At 35.2% G+C, this 13024-nt stretch overlaps 1 protein-coding gene across 1 annotated transcript in view; it reads right to left on the minus strand.

Annotated features, from left to right (window-relative positions):
• Dach2 (dachshund family transcription factor 2) overlaps positions 1-13024 on the minus strand; it is a 635206-nt gene that overhangs the window by 296266 nt on the left and 325916 nt on the right. Inside the window, exon 4 of the mRNA XM_087902553.1 lies at positions 369-500. Coding sequence (XP_087758679.1) covers positions 369-500 — 132 coding nt within the window. The remainder of the gene's footprint in view (positions 1-368; positions 501-13024) is intronic.

A 13024-nucleotide genomic window follows, 5' to 3' on the forward strand; every position in this document is an offset into this window, starting at 1 on the left:
GGAGTGCAACAACTAATATTATAAGAATTAGAACTAAATTGCATCACAGAAAAACAGTAGAAAGATGGCAGGCAGGATGGATAAGGGAGAAGAATGGAATGGATTTAAGGTCAACTTGGGCTGTGTAGGAAAACCTTATCTCACAAAGAAAAACAGAAATTTCTAAATGTTTATGAAATGTGAATCTGAGGTTATAACCTGCAATAGTTTTCTTGTCTGAGTATACACATTGCACTTAAGCTAAAGATTCTTTCCACACTATTTATAATTAAAGTACAGATAATATTCTTGGTTCATTGTTTCTCCTCTGTTATATTCTATAATAAAACAGTAAGTGTTGCCTTTTGGTAACTGCTGAAGAATCTCACCTGTGTTAGAATTAAGGTCATCTGGCTCTGACTCAGTCCCATTTTGGCTTCCATTTCCCTGAAGAGTATTCATTGCCATAAGCTTCATCTTCTGGAGCTTCATTGCCTCAGCCATTGCTGCAGCTGTTATACCTAAATCAGAACCATCAATTTAAAAAGGGGAATTATTCCTTAATGACAGCAAAATATGTGCAGTTATTTAACAAGAATATCCCGCATGATGCAAGCAGAAAAGTAAATCACAAGTAAGTAATGAAAAATGAAAATTCAAAAATGCATTTTCAACTCATAATGACTTACAACAAAGAGCGTGAAAATATAATTTAAAGACTTTAAAATATAGATCTGATTTGCAAGTTAAAAGAAACAAATAACTAAATAGGTCAAATATTGCAATTATTTACTTGATTTTAAGTAAATAATTATTAACTACAAGAAGGGAAAACAATCTAAGACTTAATATATGTGTGTGCAAACATGAAATTGAGAATATTTGTGAACAAGACTCTTCACATATTTGCAATTTATTGATGGTGTTGAAGAATTGTCTGTATTCTGTCAATCATGTTTTAAATAAACGCTGATTGGCCAGGCAGGAGGTGTAGGTGGGAAAACCAGACAGGAAGTGGAAATGATGCAAGGAAAGCAGGAGAATTCTGGGGAGGAGGAAGTTGATTCCTCCCACTCCTGCCCAGATCACCGAAGCAGTAGAATGTGAGCTGCCCCACTGAAAAAGGGGCACATGGCTAACATAGTTCAGAAAAATGGGTTAATCAAGATGTGAGCATTAGCTAATAAGAAGCCTGACCTAAAGGGCCAATCAGCTTTATAACTTACGGAGTCCTCTGTGTTATTTTCTTTGGGGCTAAACAGCTGGGGGAACTGGGAAGGACAGAAAACCCCCCCAACAAGCAGGCCCAGCCTTTCATGTTACAGTTGACACAATGAAAAGTTTCAATATTTAAGTGACTGTCTAAGCAAATACCATCTGTATGCTGTGCAAGGGAATATCAGGGAGCAGACTTTGAATGTACTATTAACCTGCTGAAGAATCATGTCATAATAGTGCTAGAAGGAAATTGAAAAGATAGCAGTTGGATAAGGTCACTTGTTTCTTCCTGGCCGCCCGGCTACCTTAGACCTGAAACAATCACCAGGAAACTGTATTATTTAAATCACTGTTTGGCCAACTAGCTCTAGAATTTTAATGACTAACTCTTACATATTAATGTATCTCTATTAATCTGTGTATCACCACGTGGCGGTGGCTTACTGACAAAGTTTCGTCATGTCTGACTCTGGTGGTGACTCCACAGCTTCTCTCTGACTCTGTCCTTCTTTCTCCCAGTATTCAGCTTAGCTTTCCCTGCCTACATAAGTTCTGCCTTGCTATAGGTCCAAAGTAATTTCTTCATTAATGGGAATCATAGCACACAAAGGGGATAACATGTTCAATTTCTTCATTTAACGAAAAAAAAAGAGTAAACCTTTATAGTTCAGTTAAATACATAAATATAGGTGACAAAGAACCACATTTCTTAATTGAATTTACAGATATTAAAGTTCCAAAACAGCTCTAATGTGAATGAATGAAAATCATTAAGTGTTAAGTTCCTTCTGCCACATTCACTCATACGTTGCTGGCTCCCATTTTAGAGCTTCTTTCATTTGACTCAAAGTTTAGAGATATAGCATGTATCTCCTATGCTCTTGCTTAGCTTATGATCTTCATTACAATAACTTTATACTCATAAATCATGAAATCTTGTTGAGTCTCTAGAAAAGCTGGAGTCCTCAAGTGTCAACTTAGTTCTTTTCAACAAGTTGTTTATAATAGGGTACATTTAAGAAAAGAGATAAATGGATTCCCTTAAATAGATTCCCTCAGTGTAGCCTTGAAGATAAAATTCAGATGAAGTAGTAACAAAGTTAATTTGAGAATAATAAATTTTACTTAGATAGAATTTCAGCATAGAAATTTCAGCATAGAAAAGAGAATAAGGAAAGAAAGATCATTTTAAAAGTGAAAGCGTTATAATTACAGTTAACTACACAGACATATTTCTTTGACAAACTTTGTTGTTTTAGACATGTTTTCTCAGATCAGATCTGTTATGGGCTTTCAAATATATGTATGTAAAATTATATATATATATATATATATATATATATATATAGTAAGTGGACTATTGATCTGAAGAAAAAGTTCACAAAAGAAAATATAAAAATGACTAAGAAATTTCTCAGAATATGTTCATCATCTTTAGCAATTAAGGAAATGGAAGATCAAGCAACTTTGAGAATTCATTTTACCCTCGTGAAACAGAAGTTCTTGGGTTTGTGGCAGCTACAAACTCACTCTTCTTAAAATGTTGAAATTCTACTTACTTCCAAACTGAAAGCTCCTTTTTGCTTTTTTCTTCCTTTCTTCCTTCCTTCCTTCCACCCTTCCTTCCTCCCTTTCTTTAATTAATTCATTTATTTATATCCTAACCTTATTTTCCTCTTTCTTCTCTTCCCACTAACCCCCAAACTCCCTTCTTCCCCTCTCTATCTTTTTCTCCTTCATTATTATTCAGAAATCATTAAGCCTCCAAAGTACTAAAAGAGACTATTGGAAAGTGTGGGGGGATTTCAGGGAGACAGGTAGAAGCCTCGAGCAAGGGAAACTCCCAGGAATTTACAAGGATGACCCCAGTGATGACTCCAAGCAATAGGACTACAAGCCTGAAAGGGACATCTCCTGTGACCAGGCAAGACTTCCAGTGAAGAGACTGGGACATCAACCCAACCATATAACAAACAACATACAGTCTGTCCTGCCTCTGGGATGTGCTGGGATAAGAGCGGCCAACCAATGACTATTCCAATATCAGAACTTGCTGGGAGTGCAAACCAACTTCTGAGACTGCCTAGAGCACCAAGACCCAGAGTCTGGATGACCCAGAGACCTAGGAGAGAAACAAAGTTGACTGGAGAAAAAAAAATGTCAAGATGATGGTAACTAATGATATTCTGCTGTAGTCCTGCATTGGTTCCTAAACCAGTTGTCATCAGAGAGACTTCAGCAACAGATACAGAGACCCACAGCAAAACATTAGGCCAAGTTCAGGTAATCCTGCTGAATAGAGACAGGATGGATAGTAGGAGACTGAGGGGTCAATGATATTATAAGAAAACACACAGTATCAACTAGACTGGGCTCATAGTGGCTCACAGAGATTGAAGCAAAAACCTCAAAGCCTAATGGGGACTTACCTAGGCCCTCTGAATACCTGTGACAGATGTATTTCTTGGTCTTCTTGTGAGACTCCTAACAGAGGGAGCAGGGACTGTCTTTGACTCTTTTTTTTTGATTTTGAGTTTTAGCTTTGATAATAAAAATAATATCAGAAGACACTAACCACACTGCTGCCAAGGGAGTCCTATCCAGTTGTAGGGCCTATTAACCACAACAGTGTCCTTCCTGGCAATATATTCCTAAAAGAATAATGGTTGTCATACATGAGCAATCTAATTGGGCTTAAAGCCTGTTCAATGCATTGGAAATTTTAACTGGTACTGGAATATACCAAAGTATCCAGGACTAGTGAGATCTTGGATATTAGAAAAGATCCTTCTATCACTTTACTCAACCATCATAATTTGTAACTGCATTTCAAACTTATCATTATACTTATACATAAATATAGCTCCAATCCCTCATCAAGCATACCTTTATATGCAGAAGATAGAGACCTTTATAGAAAAGCACAACTGATCAATATACATAGACCAACTCATCTCATACCCATTGCCCAGACTCAATGACTACATCTACAATACAACATCTGTACCTAATGCTCACAAACATAGTGCAAAAGGATGTAGAATGATTATAAAAGCCAGAGAACCAAGAAGTCAGATCTGTGACATATATTAAGAAACTATTGCTTTGCCTGATAGCTCATAGACTTCTGACACATACAATCTTTCTGTATCTTCTAGTAAAAACCCAGTGCTAGGAATGTGTTATGTCTCAAGACTGCTAGCCTGGAAGACCTCCTAAAAGTAGGGGTTGGTGTCATTGTTCTTGGTTGCCCAACAGAATTTATAGAAAGACACTATTGCTGAAGGCATTACACATTTGAGACCTAGGAAGATAAATCAAGCTCTTTCTGATCTAGAAGATATGACTTTCGGCAAGCTTACATAGTTCCAGAAGTTGCAATGTATCCTGCTGAGGGAAAACAGTAATCAACAGTCTTGCGCAGTTGTGAACCCTGGGGACTACAATACCGACAAGCCGGGCAAGATAATGGCCACAAACACAAAAGTGACAAGACTGAGATGAGGGTACAATAATGACTTCTTAGAGAATTTATGACACTCCTCAAAAGAGGAAACTGTTTTCTGCTGATGGAAAACTAACCAGGAAGCCCTGGTAAGGAAGTTCATACATCTTAGAGGAAAATCTATTATTCTGATTTTGCTAAATGGATATATGTACAAAGTGTTTCTAAATAATATCACTACAACTAGATATTACCTTGGTTCTCACTCCTCATCAAAAAGGCTTATTTATGTAGTGAATAACAGTGAATATTGAAACTTACAATTAGTCAAAGTGAAAAGAATATTTTTTGAATTCTCAGTTATAAATGGGAGATTAGATAGATAGATGATAGATAGATAGATAGATAGATAGATAGATAGATAGATACATACATACATACATACATACATACATACATACATACATATATCACACCCTATCCCAAAGTTTCAGGAACAGCAGACAGAAAAGAAAGACTAGTCACTCCAATTACTGATGAAATAATAGGTGCCACGTACAATAGTCTATATCTTTATCTTCTGTAATTATAAACATTTATTAAAATATTTAATTTGGTATCTACTTCCTTAAATGTTTGACTAAAAAATGACTCACATATAAAAAGCTGTACTTCATTGACTAAAGAATGACTCACAAATAAAAAGCCATACTTGATAGGCATTGCATTGAATCTGTAGATTGCTTTATGTAAAATTGCCATTTTTACTATGTTAATTCTACCTACCCAGGAGCATGGGAGATATTTCCACTTTCTGGTGTATCCTTCAATTTTTTTTCTTCAAAGAATTAAAGTTCTTGTCATACAAGTCTTCCCCTTGTTTGGTTAGTGTTACTCTGAGATATTTTATGCTATTTGTGGCTATTGTGAAGGATGTTGTTTCTCTGATTTCTTTCCCAGCCCAGTTATCATCTGTGTAAAGGAGGCATACTGATTTTTTTGAGTTAATCTTGTATCCTACTACATTACTGAAAGTGTTTATGAGTTGTCAATGTTCCTTGGTAGAGTTCTGGGTTCGCTTATGTAAACAATCATATCATAAGCAAATAGTGAGAGTTTGACTTCTTTTCCGATTTGTATCCCATTTATTTCCTTTTGATGTCTTATTGCTCTAGCTAGGACCTCAATAATTATGTTGAATATATATGAAGAAAGTGGACAACCTTGTCTTGTTCCTGATTTCAGTGGGATTGCTGGGAGTTTCTCTCCATTTAGTTTGATGTTGGCTGTTTGTTTGCTTTATATTGCCATTATTATGTTTAGGTTTGTTCCTTGTATCTCTGCTCTCTCCAAGACCTTTTTTTATTTGATTATTTGCTTTCTAAAGAGATACAAAGAAGGTTTGGAGCTGAATAAATGGGAAGAATAAGTGAGGGGAAATTGTGATCAGAATATGTTGTGTGAAAAATATCTTCAATACACAAAATGAAAAATATCTACTCTCCCAAGAAAACCTTAAATATCCAAATTATGTATTTTTGAAACAATTTTGTTCCTTTGACTGTGTTCCTGTTTCTTGCACTGATGACCCTGTGTGCAATTTTACTCTGCTTCTAGAACTGTAAAAACTTTTATATCCATCATGGAATATATACCATATAATATTTTCCTGTCTAGCTTTTTTACCTTAGAATAACAACATTGATATTTATCCACTGTCATTATAATATAACAAGTAATAACATAAAAAGATCATATTTTAAGTTGAGAAATATTCCAGAGTATATACTATTGATACAGAACATTGTCTTTTTGTGTTTATATCTTTATAAAAATGTAAGTAGTATGTTTAGGCTATCACAAGTAGTGAAAGTAAAACAATAAGAAATTTGTGAACCTGATTTGATCAACTGATACATATATATATATATATATATATATATATATATATATATATGACATTGATTACGTTTTTCTCACTGTTACTGAGCTTTAAAACTTCTGCACACATTTATATCATTTGGATATTAACTTTTTTCTTGGATAATAGGTCTGAAAATATATTCTTCCACTTCAGCAGTTGTCCTCTTTCTGTTTTGACTTTTTTCTTTGTTGGTCAGAAGCTTCTCAGTATGATGTAGTCACACTTGTCCATTTTGCTTTTGTTTCCTTTGCTTCCGTTGTCATTTTCAAAAAATTACTACCAAGGCAAATGTCAAAAAGATTTTCCCTATGCTGTCTTCTAGAAGTTGTATGGTATCAGATTATATGTTTTAAGTTTTCAAGTCATTTAGCAAACAGCTCATTTACTCATTTATGCTTGTGGACATCCAATTTTGCAAAGTTATTGAAGTAGGTCTCACTGCCATATTTTGTATTTTTCACACTTTATTCTTAACTGAAATTCAACATCAGAATATGATAAAGTCTATATTCCCCTGAAGTATATGTGATCATACTTTAGGTCTAAAGTGTCTAGGAATATCCTTCATGAGGAGAAGTTCAATAAACACCTAAAATGGTCTATTAATTCTCCAACTTTATAAATAAAAATCTCTGAAACCTTGAGAGAAAGCTTGAGGTGGAGACTTAAGTTAATAACCTGTCAGTAGTTCAGGAAGTATTCCAATCTCTTGCTTTTTCAATTAATGCTTCCAGTACTGATACTGTATTCATGACCCTTATTTCAACTCAGAGAATTCTACAATTGATTTATGTAATCAGAGTCACTGAAAAGACTATGGGAATAAGTGTATCATATATATTTCTCTGCTTTAATTTATTCATATGCATAAAGAATACATTGGACTGGATTATCTCAGGATGACCTTTTAAAACAATTATCCCCTTGACATTTTCTTTCTACTGTATGCATGTAGCTTCTTTGATTATTTTTATCCAAGTGCTTACCTAAATAAAAATTTCCTTGAAATATTTTCACTAGAAAAAGAATACTAGATTTACAAATATACTAGATATATAGTCATTGAACTACAAGTTCAATGTCAGGGTATCTGTCACTTGTAGTAAAATGTAAAAACATCAAAATGCATTTGTTTTTTGTTGTTGTTGAAGTTTTATGGTTGTGATTATGTCCCAGTCCCACTGTTGTGAGCCTTGCTGGTTATACAAGATAGCAAGTCCTGGCCTCCACATCCTCTCCAGCATGAGATGTCATTTGTGTTATTGAACTTGCCCATTCTGACTGGTGTAAGATGGAATTTCAGCATCATTTTGATTCATATTTTCCTGATGGTTAAGCATGATGAACATTTCTTTAAGTGTTTTTTGGCCATTTGAGATTCCTCTGTTGAAAATTCTCTGTTCAGATCAGAACCCCATTTTTTTCTTATAATGGAAACATTTAATTAAGAGAGCTTGATTACTGTTTCATATGTTCAGCCCATCATCATGATGGTGGGGATCATGACAGCAAGCAGGAAAACATGGTGCTGGAGGAGTAGCCAAGACATATCTTGCAGGCAACAGGAAGTTGACTGAGTGTCACACTGAGCGAAGCTTAAGCAAAAGAGACTTCAAAGTCTATCTCCACAGTGACACCTTTCCTACAACAAGGATATACCTACTCCAACAAAGCCACAACTCCTAACAGTGCCACTCCCAATGGGAGCCAATTACATTCAAACTACTACCTTAATGTAAATCGTTTCTATATGTTCCTTTCACATGATTTTAGTTTCATCATAGTTTTTAATTTCTTTTTTATTACTTTATAAATAATATCAATCAAAATTTCCACTTCTTCCTCTCCTCCCACTTCCCCCCTTTCTCCCCCATACACCTGCCCCACCTCCCCCTCCAGTCCTGAGAGAGGACAGGGTACCCTGTCCTGTAGAAGTCCAAGGCCCTACTCCCTCCATCCAGGCTAAGAAGGTATGCATCCAATTAGAACAGGATCCCAAAAATTCAGTACACACAGTAAAGACAAATCCCAGAGGCATTATTATTGGCTTCTCAGTCTGTCCCAATTGTCAGCCACATTCAGAGCATCCAGTTTGAACCCATGCTCGTTTGGTACCAGTTCAGCTGGATTTGGTGAGGTCCCATTAGTTCAGGGACACTGTCTCAGTGGGTGGACCAACCCCTCGCGGTCCAGACTTCCTAGCTCATATTCTCCCTCTCCTTATGCTCTTCCACTGGACCTTGGGAGCTCAGTCCAGTGCTCTGATGTGGGTCTCTGTCTCTATCTTCATCCATCACCGGATGAATGTTCCATGGTGATATTCAAGATAGTCATCTGTCTGACTAATGGACAAGGCCAGTTCAGGCACCCTGTTCTCCACTGCCCAGGGTCCTAGCTTGGTTCATCCCCGTCGACTCCTGGGAACCCCTCCAGTGGCAAGCTTCTTGCCAAAATGGCTCCCTCAATTAAGAAATCTCCTTTCCTGCTCCCATATCCGTCCTTCTTTCATCTCAACCACCCTACTCCCCCAAGCTATCCCAAACCCTCCTTTTCTCCCCTCCCTCTCCCCCTCTCCCCTTCCTCCCACACCACCCTCACCCCCATGCCCCCAATTTTTTGCCTGGCGATCTTGTCTGCTTCCAAATTCCAGGAGGATCTATATATGTTTTTATTTGGGTCAGAACCCCATTTTTAATTGAATTGTTTGGTTTTTTGATGCCTAGTTTCTTGAATTCTTTATATATTTTAGATATTAGCACTCTGTCAGATGTGGAGTCATTGAAAATGCTTTCCTACCCTACAGGCTGCCATTTGGAATGATTCCTAATGATATCATACTCATATATCTGGGTCGAGCATAATCATCATCAGAGAGGCAACTGATGGTATCAAATGCAGATACCAAAAGAGAAACACTAGGCTGTGCCAGGGGAACCCAAAGGAAGAAGGGGGATGAAGGATTGTAGGAGCCACAGAGGTGGAGAACACCAGGAGAAAAACAGGAGAACATGGCTCACAAATTCAACTAGGCAGGGCCCCTTGCAGGGCTCACAGGGTCTGCAGTGACAATCAGGAGCCCTGCACGGGTCTGAGATAGATCTGCTGCATATACATTATGGTTATGTGGTTTGATGTTCATGTGGGACTCCTAAGAGTTGGAGAGGAGGGGGGCTAATTCCTATCCTTTTGTCTGTGCTTAGAAGCTTTTACTCCTACTGTTGTTGTCTCTTCCTGCCTTAATATGAGGGTTTGTGCTAGTTTTATTTTAATTTGTTATGCCATATTTGGTTGATATCCCTGAGAGGACTAACTACTGTTTTAAGTTTTTATTTGTTTGTTTGTTTGTCGAAGGGAACTGGAGAAGTAGACCTTGGGGGCGGGGGGGGGAGTGAAGAGAGGGAGAAAGTATGGCCAGCATAAAAAAAAATGTATGAGAGAAAAATAAAAAAAAAATCATAGTGATTTGAAAAGAATCAAGGAAATGTAAACTTCCTAATTAGTTATACTTTTACCATCAGTTCAGATTAGTTTACAAGCTTTCACACCTAATATATGAAAAAGTAAATTATCTGAAGTAGATCCACGAGTAATGAAATCTTTAGATTCGTACTTAATTAAATGAAATGGTGAGTCAGTTCCCAGAAATATGTTTTAAACTTGAAAACAATATTTAATTATATTAACAGTAAAGGTATTCTAATTAATAATGTATCTGCCAAAAGAAAAACAATTTAGATCATCACATGATTTCAATCTACTTTTCAAGTTCTGTGTGATGACTTGTGTGTTATTTGCAAACAAAGTTGATTTGAGTAAACTATGGTGTACTAAAACACCTATGAAATTCCCTTTTAATAAATGATGAAGATATAAATCTTCTAGGCATATATTTTATTTATGTTTATTTTTGTGAGATGCTCCAAACTCTGTGCAGGAAAACAAACAACAACAACAAACCCACAACACTTGGACCTTAAAACATCAGAATGCAGTAAATGGAAACCTGCAAGTATCAAAAAGTATATAAACTATTACAGAAACACAAACTTTAAAAAATGTAAAAAAAAACAAGTAATCTAAAAGCATTTGACTATGAGTTATCCAAACCAACTTGATATATGAACAATATAAACCCTGCACTTAATGTTCAGGAAATATCATAAAATACAAGATGGAAAGATTATAAGAGTCAGAGGATTGGTGCTGATGCTACAAAATAGTATATTTCTGTGTGTAAGGGAAACTACAGCTATGAAATTTTAACAATATAATTGCCTAAAGAAAATCTGTATAGTGATAGCAATACTTGACATGCAAGTGTAAATGGACAAAATCTCACAAAATCTCATACTTAGATGAAGATGGACAGAAAGGAACATTCTTCTCCAGTTAAGAGTCTTCTACCATGTTACAAAATAGCAAGTGGTTGGTCATCCTAAACATCTATACATATAAATAAAACTAAAGAATGTCAGCAGGATAGATATATGGATGCATAGACAGACAGAAAGACTGATATAGTTTCTGTGAGTGGATGGATAGATATATAGAGATAGATATATTTATGTAACAGTAGTAAAGAAAAGGTGGCCATGAAATTCAGAGTGTGGGTATAGGAATGGAATTAGAAAGGGGGATGGAAGAGAGAAAATAATGTAAATATAGTACTCATGTATGAAAGTGTCAAAAATCAAGAGTAAAAATATACATAAGCAAGTAACTAAATAAATAAAAAGGTCACTAAATATAAATTAAGCGAAAAGAATGAAAGTTCAGAGAAGGCATTTGCAAGGGTTTACAGATCAACATTGCAGTAAATCTTCTGGACACCATTCAGTTATAAACACAATACTGATTTTCAATACTGAGAAAAAGCTTGACAAACTATAACGAGAGGTAGACTAAATAGTAAATATAACCAGGTAAAACTTACATTTAACCTTCAAATGGTATTGGCAATAGATATCATATGTGTATACATATGTGTATATATATATGTGTATATATGTGTATATATATGTGTGTATATATGTGATATATATGTCTATACATATATATCACACATATGTATAAATACATAAAAATTTTGCAGACGTAGTTGAGATGCAGATAGATATTAAGAAAGGATACAGTCAGTATGTATTCACATTCAACTTACCTTTCAATGATGACAGATTAGAAGATGTATAATAAGAGAGTGAATTTTAATTTCAGAATGGAGCCAGAGAGGAAAATAACAATTAAGAAAGGTTGGCAAAGCATTGTAGAGTGCAACCAAAACATAGCTTAGAAGGCTGTCTGCAATTTTGAACAAATTATTGTGGCCTTAAATGCCTAACGAAATTCCCAGTTGCTAAGCAACTATGTATTTACTTTGTACAGCTTTGTCCAAACACAATAATAAGGAAGAAACAATCTGAAAGTCTAAAATCTTCTCAAATACTCCTATTACATCTGCTCTTAAACACTTATAAGAAGCAATGTATCGATCCTATTTTTACAAGCATTTTAAATCTGTGTTGTATTGAATATTCATTGTACAAAATGTGCAAAAAAACCTGTCTCCTTTTAAATAAACAATGTTTAGATTGGAAATAAAAGTGTCCAAAGGCCAATCTAGTCTGTACTAAGTTGATAAAGAGAAAACTGTATCCGGCATTACCTAAACAAACACTTGCTCAAATTCTTTATACTTCATTACTCTATATACATCATAGCCTCACAAGTGATATTGGTCAAGGCACAGACAATGAGTTGTGGAATTTTCAAAAGCAACTATTATTGCAGTTTGGGTTTGCATCCAGGTGCACTAGATCTCATTTAGCTTCTTTGCTTTCTTTAGTTTTTGTTTGTTTGTTTTGTTGTCATTATCGATTTTTCTTTTGACACTGGGTCTTATCCTGCAGTTTAGGCTAAACTGGAATTCCCTATGAACTCACAATAGTCTTCCTGCCTCAACGTTTCATGTGATGTGATAACTGATAGCAATTATTCCTGCCTTCTATGTTTCTTAGTGTAGAATATTTCAAAGCACTTTAAATGCAATATTCACCATCTTAAACAGAATAGAAATGCTCTAAATACAGTAGCATTATAAGGATTCGCAATTTGAAAAATGTTACACTAATTAGACTTCTTACATGGATACAAAGTCAGTCAAATTCAACTTCTTGGGTACTTTTGTTCCTTGCATTTGAATATTTTCTGAGTAACAATCATTTACACTTGTTACTTCCATTACCATGTTAAATTGAAAATGTTCCAGATTTCTATACTTAATCCTTAAAAAATTATCAATTATTTTGTTGATAGCAATTAAAGGCTATTTTATTTTAAGAAAAATTGTACCATATTAACTTTTGAACAGAAGAATGAATACTTTTTATGATATTATGCACCTTCCAAGGCAATACATTAGGCATTCTTCTACAGTTATACAAGATGAAATACATTTTTCT

Source organism: Myodes glareolus, chromosome X (assembly GCF_982192425.1).
Source record: "Myodes glareolus chromosome X, mMyoGla1.1, whole genome shotgun sequence".
NCBI lineage: Eukaryota > Metazoa > Chordata > Mammalia > Rodentia > Cricetidae > Myodes > Myodes glareolus.